This window comes from Brassica napus, unplaced genomic scaffold, assembly GCF_020379485.1.
Source record: "Brassica napus cultivar Da-Ae unplaced genomic scaffold, Da-Ae ScsIHWf_1202;HRSCAF=1721, whole genome shotgun sequence".
Lineage (NCBI taxonomy): Eukaryota > Viridiplantae > Streptophyta > Magnoliopsida > Brassicales > Brassicaceae > Brassica > Brassica napus.
In genome coordinates this window covers 85,519-94,389 of record NW_026014625.1, presented here as the reverse complement: position 1 = coordinate 94,389, position 8,871 = coordinate 85,519, and the positions used below count along the sequence as shown (strand labels likewise).

The window sequence follows — 8,871 nt, the reverse complement described above, 5'->3', positions numbered from 1 at the left end:
TTTAGTTTTATTTTAATTTTATTAAAATTTTAAACCCTAATTCCAAAATCACACCGCTTAACTCTAACCCTAAGGTTTGAATTAATTAGCCTAAAGGATATAAGTGTATATTTACCTCTTCAATGAAACATTTATTTTGTGACTTTGAACTTTGAGTGCTAGTTTGGGAACAAAAATTTGGTTTGATGTTATCCTAGTCTTTTCTCATGATATTTTGTGTAAATACACATGAAATATATTTTTATATTTTAAATGATACTTTTGTTCTAATAGAGTAGATATCCTATGAAATAGATATCTCTCTTATTTACTCGGTAAAATGTTTATTATTGAGCCAAAAAAAGAAAGGAATCGAAACCAAATATATTTCTTATAATGTTTATTTATTATTCAAACAACCGTCAACAAGGTGAGAAATAAAAAAAGTCAAGAAAGTAAAATAAAATCAAATTACGGAAATTAGGATATTTTCATATACAAAATTATGGATTTGTTTCTAAATAGTAAAATGAGGATTAATTCCCTAATATTTTGCTCCCTATTCGATTAAATAGTTTCTGACTTTGTGAAAGACAGCTTGGGATTATATTGACAGAGCAAGATTCTGTGCACCTATCTTCCTTTGTTTCTTTCACGTTTCCTCATATTTCTTACAGTAACCTGTTCAATCTAAATGGTCAAGATTTGCAAAAAAATAAAAGTAAAACACATAATGAAATCTCTCAATGGTTTTTTGCTACCCTTAGTCATAGCTTTTGCCATTCTTCAATCAGTCCAAGCTCAAAATCAACCAGGTTCTTACTCGGTTTTCGTTAAAACTTGAAGATTTTCCTTTTGATTTTCTGTCTTTTGATTATAATATTTTTGATGAGAAGGATTTGTGAGCTTGGATTGTGGATTAATCCCTAAGAGCACAGTCTATACGGAGAAGACAACAAATATAACATACACATCAGACACGGCCTATATCGACAGTGGATTAGTTGGGAGGATCAATGATTCATACAAGACACCGTTACAGCAACAGACTTGGACCTTAAGAAGCTTCCCTGAAGGTCAGAGAAACTGTTACAACTTCAAGCTTACGGCGAACCGCAAATATTTGATTAGAGGTACCTTTGTGTATGGGAATTATGACGGTCTAAACCAGATCCCCGAGTTTGATCTTCACATTGGTCCTAACAAATGGACTTCTGTTATATTGGATGGAGTAGCAAATGCTTCGATCTACGAGATGATCCATGTCTTACCACAAGACCGGCTTCAAGTTTGTCTTGTCAAAACAGGTAAAACGTCACCGTTTATATCGTCCTTGGAACTTCGTCCGTTGAACAATAAAGCTTATGTCACGCAAAGTGGATCGTTGATGTCGTTCGCCAGAATTTACTTTCCGGAGACTCCATCTTACCTCAGGTATAGAAAAAAATTCTTCATTTTTCAAGAACAAAAATTCTTCATTTTTCAAGACAAAAAATTCTTCATTTTCCACTAAGTAATTTCATAAAATGCAAATATACACATTTTTACATGTACATTTTCTACAGTTTCCGTTTTTTTTCTTTGGTGCAAATGTTAAGAACAGTTTGCGTTTACAACTAACAAAAAGTTTTTGCTTGCTCAAATTATGGGTTCATTTGAGAAAGGAAAAAGACATGAATAGTAGTTTTCACCTATTTTAAAATTATTTATGCTATTTTTGTAAACCCATTCGCAACATTCAACAAAATTTCACCTCTTTTCGAAAATTGTTTATTATATATACTATGTACGTGGTATAGATAAAACATCATTGATATACGAAGCCATCTTTAAAGTTGGTTACAAACCAACATTATATTCTGTTAAAGTATTATCACTGTTCCATTATTTTACATATCACTGAAACCCGTATATTAAATATAATGTAAAACACGAACATATATATCGTACAGACGAAAACATCAACTCGTGTAACTTTGTTTTTGATAAACTAAAATTGTAACATCTTTGCTTCTCTCTCTCAGGTATGATGAAGACTTCCATGACCGAATTTGGGTTCCTTATAGCGAGAATGAAACCCTGTCGTTAAGTACCAATCTTCGAGTCGATACAAGCAGTAACTCCTACGATGTGCCTCAAAATGTGGCGAATTCCGCAATAATTCCTGCAAAGCCTACTGATCCTCTTAACATATTGTGGGATCTCGGCGATGCCAAAACACAGTCATATATATACATGCATTTCGCTGAAATTCAGAATCTTGGATATAATGAGATCAGAGAATACAACATTACTTACAACGGTGATCAGGTTTGGGAAACTTTCTTTAGACCTGGCAAACTCAACATCACAACAATCATTAGTCCAACAGCGGTGAGTTCTCCAGATGGGAGATTCAATTTCACTTTTACAAGGACAAAAAAATCTACTCTTCCTCCACTTATCAATGCCCTTGAGGTTTATACAGTTGTTGAAAATTTACTGCTGGCGACATACCAAGATGAAGGTAAATTTCATTAGTAAATCCATGCTCTTAATCAATATTTATTTTTAAAAAAATCAATTACTTGAATTTTAAATCATGAACCAAATAATAACATATTTTAGGTATGATTTAGTAATCATAAATTTAATAAAATCACATTTTCACAAGAATTTTAAGTATGCTATTAACACAAAAAATTTGTTTAATTTGGATTTCTTATTCAATTAAAATACTTACATCTTATAAACCTCCTTCTAATTTGTAAACTTTATACCTCCTTTTTCTTTCAACTTAACATTTGCATCTCCTAATATGTTTGTTCTTTTAAGTATCAGTCTCTGCTATGATGAACATCAAGAAAACATATGGATTGAGTAAAAAGATAAGTTGGCAAGGAGATCCTTGTTCTCCTCAAATTTATCGATGGGAAGGTGTGAATTGCCTTCATGTGGACTCAGATCAACCTCTCATCATATCCTTGTACGTCTTTTATTTTATTTGTTTACAATTCATAAAAAAAAATTGTTTTGTTTTGTTTCGGAGTTTGCACTAATTTTAATTCTTTAACACATTAGGAACTTGACAAGAAGCGGACTGAACGGTACCATAGCCCCTGATATTGCTAATCTTATACAATTAAGAGAACTGTAAGCATCTGAAACTCTTAAACACACAAATAAACTTAACTATATGATATATTAACTTTTCAAAAAACGTTATTTCCGTTTAATGGACAGAGATTTATCCAAGAATGATTTATCAGGAGACATTCCACATTTTCTTGCTGATATGAAGATGCTGACACTCATGTGAGTTTATGCTATTGGACTCTTGCTTGCCTTTTTAATTTCATATTTTATGTTGTCCGAACGAATTTTTTTCTTTTTCACTTGCAGAAACTTAAGCGGAAACCCGAAGCTCAATCTCACAATTCCAGATTCTCTTCAAGAAAGGATAAACAACAAATCATTAACACTAATGTAAGACGTTTTCACAACTTTTATTTCTTCTTATTGATGATAAAGCATTAGCTTGTCTCCTTAGTGTTACTAATCTCCGCTTTGTTTATCTTTTTGGTCTTTTCCCGTCATTTTAATGATTGCAGAATAGATGTCAAACCGGGTAGAAAGTTTACTTTGGTTGCTATTGAGATATCGGTGGCTGGCGTGATCACTGCCCTAGGTATCCTTACCATATGTTTCATTGTTGCAAGGAAAAAACATAATAAAGGTATAATTGTCGGATCAGGTCTTCAAACACATGGAAAATATAATGTTTTTCAAATATTTGATTAATTCATTTTTTTTTACCATTGTATCAGTTTCAAGCAGCGTAAATAGTGAGAAGAGATCATCCAATCAATCAATCGGAACAAAGGAACGGATATTCACGTATTCCGACATATTAAAGATGACAAATAACTTTGAGAGAGTGCTTGGTAAAGGAGGCTACGGAAGAGTGTATTATGGAAACTTAAATGATACTCAAGTAGCAGTAAAAATGCTCTTTCATACATCAGCTGCTCAAGATTATAAACATTTCAAAGCAGAGGTAACTTTGAATGAGAAATTGAGCCATCACTCTCCTGCGATTTAGTTTCTAATCATGCTTATCTTCTTAGGTTGAACTTCTTTTAAGAGTCCACCATAGACATTTGGTGGGACTTGTGGGTTATTGTGATGATGGTGACAATTTAGCTTTGATTTACGAATACATGGCAAATGGAGACTTGAAAGAGAATATGTCAGGTAAAACTTTCACTAAGAGATTCTGATTTGTTGGAATTAATTCATCGTAAAAACAACTGAAATTTGGTACAGGAAAACGCGGTGAGCATGTTCTAACTTGGGAAAACAGGATGCTAATAGCTATGGAGGCAGCACAAGGTGCTGAAACAACATTGTTTTTTTCTCATATTCTGTTTTTGATGTCTATAATGTAAAATTGACATAAAACTAAAAAGTAACCATTAATTGTAATAGGATTGGAGTATCTGCACAATGGAAGTATTCCTCCCATGGTCCATAGAGACGTGAAAACTACTAACATACTATTAAATGAGCTGTTTCAAGCGAAGCTAGCTGATTTTGGGCTCTCTAGATCTTCCCCGGTCGATGGTGAATCATATGTATCAACAGTAATTGCAGGAACACCTGGTTACTTAGACCCTGAGTGAGAAACAATAGCAATCAACTGATTATCTTATTCAGTATAAAATATGATATGTTATACTACTCTTTTCAGGTACTATATAACAAACTTGCTAAGCGAGAAGAGCGACGTGTATAGCTTCGGGGTAGTGCTATTAGAGATCATCACAAACCAGCCTGTGATCGATATAACCCGTGAGAGATCTCACATTACACAATGGGTTGGCTTCTTTCTCCTGGAAGGAGACATTAGGAATATTATCGACCCAAAACTGATGGGAGATTTTGATACAAATGGTGTATGGAAAGCAGTGGAGTTGGCGCTGGCATGTGTAAGCCCTACCTCAAACCGTAGACCGACAATGCCACATGTTGTGATGGAGCTAAAAGAATGTCTGGAGTCAGAGATTGCCAGGAAACAAGGGAGTCAAGTGATGTATTCTAAAGATTCTGTTGATTTTAGCTTATCTCCTGGTTCCGAACTCTCTCCCGGACCCAGGTGAATTGAAAGGATTTAATGTTTTTGAACAAATGATAAGTTGAAATGAACGTTGAAAATGTTAAGTTATCTTTGAAATTGAACTTTTTTCTTTTATGTGCATCGGCAAGCAGTTCGTTTCAGTAGTGCTGTATGTGTAACTTTCTTGGGTTACAAGAAACCATATTTTCTATGCATGTGTTGTTTATTGGGTTTTTTTCTCTTTATTATAAAATTAAAGTTTATGTTTCATATATTCTAATAGATCACTACTGTGTTAGAATTTGATAAACATTCATGATTTATTTATGTGTGTTTTCCATTTAGTTATGATATGATATAACGAATTTCTTATATGGGATTGGTTTTATGTTTTTAATTTATACAAGTAGTAGTGTTTCGTCCCGTACTACCTACAGGTACAGAATTACTAAAATTTGTTACCAATGTTAAGATGTATTAACACCATCTATATTATCTATTTACACTATTAAAATTGAAGTATCTTTTGGTACAGTTAGAAAACATGGATACCACTACCAAAAAAAAAATACTTATATTAATTGTTTCCATATTTCACACAGTTTAAAAATTTCATTAAGTATATTACGTTAACAATACATCATATAATTAATTTTATTACCATAATAATAATAGTACATATTTTTATTTATTAGTTAATCATCATTAACTTTGTGCCAATTATAAAATTAAAATATAAAATAATTGGGTATTGCATATAGTTAAACGTTCGGTTTAGTTTGTTTTACTAAATTTTTATTTATTTTTCTTACAATCTGTGGAAAATTACGTAGTCAAAAACCTATTACATTTATTGTCACTTAATTCAAATACATATTTTGTGAATACAATAATAACTTAAATCAAAATAATAAAAATGTATTACATTTATTGTCACTTAATTTTTTGCTCCATATAATTATTTTAATAAATAAAAGTTTCTTTTTATTTTACTTAATTTAGCTAAACACATAGAAAAACTTATTTTTATTAGTTTATAAAATCAGTTAAGCATGGACATTGGCTATCCACTACAAGAAAACGTAGCAGTAACAACGGCGGTTTACGACGAAATTATTTCCTCGTAAATTTGCATGCGCTTTACAACGCAATTACGACGAGACATTATTTCGTCGTAAACTCCATGGTAATTTACGACGAAATGAATTTGTCATAAAGTCAATGTAAGTGTACGACGAAAGTACGTGGAAAGCGAAATAGTCGTAAACGTTACATTGACATTACAACGAATCATGTTACCGTTATATTTAGGTGAAAACGTGTATTCAATGTGCTTTAACTTACCTAAATTTGTTGTAAAGTCGTTGTAAATATACCATGTAAAATCCATGTAAAACTTTCCTTGTAAAATCGTTGTTATATTTCTCTATATATATGTCATTTCCCACAACTCTCTTCCTCACAACACACAACTCTCTTCCTCTCGAACCTGATGGCGTTTAGACTATGTTCCTCATTCAGCCACCAATTACTATTTCGAAGATGACGATAAGGAACCTGACTCATTTGTCTGTCTGCTAATTCAGTGGAGCGACAAGGAGAAAGTGGACGGAAGTGCAGTTGGTTTATACTTGAGAGGAACCTCCGACCATCGTCAAAGGTTCCTCTCAAGTACAAACCAGCTGCACTTCTGTCCACTTTCTCCTTGTCGTTCCACTGAATTGGCAGACAGACGAACGACACAGATTCCTTATCGTCGTCTTAGCAATAGTAATTGGTGGCTTAACAACGCAATTACGACGAAACCAACGAAACCAAATTTCGTCGTAAACGCCATGTAATCTTACGAAGCAAGTACGTCGAAAAGAAAACTTTACATCGACATTACAACGAATCATGTTACCGTTATATTTAGGTGAAAAACTTACCTAAATTCGTTGTAAAGTCGTTGTAAAGAAACCATGTAAAATCCATGTAAAAGATTCCTTGTAAAATCGTTGTTATATTTCAACTACCCAACTCAAAAATTTCTCTATATATATGTCATTTCCTACAACTTTCTTCCTCACAACACACAACTCTCTTCCTCACAAGACCCAAACGGAATTTTTTTTTTTTTTTTTAAATAGAAGAAAATATGGTCGGTGGCGGTAGTATTTACGAGTTACGAAGTTTGATGTATTTGCACAAAGATTCCGACGGGAGAGTGACGAATGCATTTCTGAACGGGCTAGAGACATTCATGCACTAGGCGGGCTGTACACCGATCACGCAGGAAAGCGGTAAGATGTTCTGCCCCTGTCAAAAATGCAAGAATTCAAAATTTGCACGTAGTGAAACTGTAAGGAATCATTTAGAAAACAGAGGATTTACACCACAGTACTACATTTGGTATCAACATGGAGAAGGTTATGGGGGAAATGAAGCTAGTAGTAGTAATGCTAATTTTGAGGATGCTCATCATAATGAAGAACCGAATCATGTGCATAATGAATATAATTATCATCAAGAAGAGCAGATGGTAGATCATGATAGGGTTCAAGATATGATTAGTGATGCATTTTTAGAAACAACTACAACAATAGCTGATGGAACTGGAAATGTAAAAGAACCTAATTTGGATGCAAAAAGGTTTTATGAAATGCTAGATGCTGCAAATCAACCAATCTACACTGGTTGTAGAGAAGGTCTCTCTAAATTGTCTCTAGCAGCTAGGATGATGAATATTAAAACGGATCATAATTTACCTGAGAATTGCATGGATGCATGGGCGGAGTTGTTTAAAGAGTATTTGCCAGAAGACAACGTGTCTGCTGAATCTTATTATGAGATTCAGAAATTGGTTTATAGTCTTGGGTTACCCTCGGAGATGATTGATGTTTGCATCGACAACTGCATGATCTACTGGAAGGAAGATGACAAGTTAGAAGAGTGTCGATTCTGCAAAAAACCACGATTCAAACCGCAAGGCCGTGGGAGGAATAGGGTACCGTACCAAAGGATGTGGTACCTACCAATTACAGACAGATTGAAATATGTGTATGGGAGACATCGGGCAACGAGTAACTACGGGCATGGGAGACATCGGGCAACGAGTATGGGAGACATCGGGCAACGAGTATGGGAGACATCGGGCAACGAGTAACTACGGAATATGTGTGAAAGGTGAAACAGATTTTTACGGTATATTGCAGGAGATTATTGAAGTGGAATTTCCGGGGTTATTGAAGCTAAAATGCGTCCTCTTCAAATGTGAATGGTTCGATCCTGTTGTGAACCGAGGGAGTCGGTATAACAAATTTAGTGTTGTGGATGTCTATTTTGGGAGAAGATACAACAAATTTGAGCCTTTCATTTTAGCTTCACAAGCCGAGCAAGTTAGCTTCCTTCCTTATCCTCGGCTTCGAACTTCCGGGATAAACTGGGTAACTGCTATCAAAATTACACCTCGTGGACGCATTGTCGTTGGAGAAGAACCGCCCTTGCAAGAAGAAGACGCTATCACTGAAGTTGCGACAGATGAAGCACGTGAAGACGAGTTCGAGAGAAGCGACGATGATGATTGTAATGATAGTGATGAGAACGAAAACAATTTAGAGTGATGTAATAGTGATGAGAACGAAAACGATTTAGAGTGATGTAATATATGTATCAAATGTTGGATTTCTCTATTGTAACATATGTTAAAAGAAAGAGTAAGAAGTAGTATCAAATAAGATATGATGTTAGATGATATGTGACTTTGGGGTTTAGGGATTTCATTCTCGGTGTTTAGGGTTTAGCGTCGTAAAATCGAT

The 8,871-nt window shown here is 34.1% G+C and overlaps 1 protein-coding gene across 1 annotated transcript; it reads left to right on the top strand.

Annotated features, from left to right (window-relative positions):
• The first annotated feature begins 712 nt into the window (after nucleotides 1–712).
• On the top strand, nucleotides 713–5,335 carry LOC106453751 (probable LRR receptor-like serine/threonine-protein kinase At1g51860). Its single transcript, XM_013895965.3, has 13 exons — nucleotides 713–794; nucleotides 876–1,413; nucleotides 2,004–2,485; nucleotides 2,800–2,944; nucleotides 3,040–3,111; nucleotides 3,202–3,273; nucleotides 3,361–3,444; nucleotides 3,570–3,694; nucleotides 3,786–4,015; nucleotides 4,086–4,212; nucleotides 4,285–4,350; nucleotides 4,447–4,636; nucleotides 4,709–5,335. The coding sequence occupies exons 1-13, from the start codon at nucleotides 713–715 to the stop codon at nucleotides 5,115–5,117; spliced, it is 2,622 nt and encodes an 873-aa protein (XP_013751419.2). The 3' UTR covers nucleotides 5,118–5,335.
• Nucleotides 5,336–8,871: the final 3,536 nt, after the last annotated feature.

Bases quoted from the DNA above. Each gene is read 5' to 3' on its own strand.
- LOC106453751 (XM_013895965.3), top strand. From the start codon at position 713: ATGAAATCTCTCAATGGTTTTTTGCTACCCTTAGTCATAGCTTTTGCC. The intron at 1,414-2,003 runs GTATAGAAAAAA...TCTCTCTCTCAG, and splicing joins GAGACTCCATCTTACCTCAG to GTATGATGAAGACTTCCATG. The intron at 4,213-4,284 runs GTAAAACTTTCA...AATTTGGTACAG, and splicing joins CTTGAAAGAGAATATGTCAG to GAAAACGCGGTGAGCATGTT.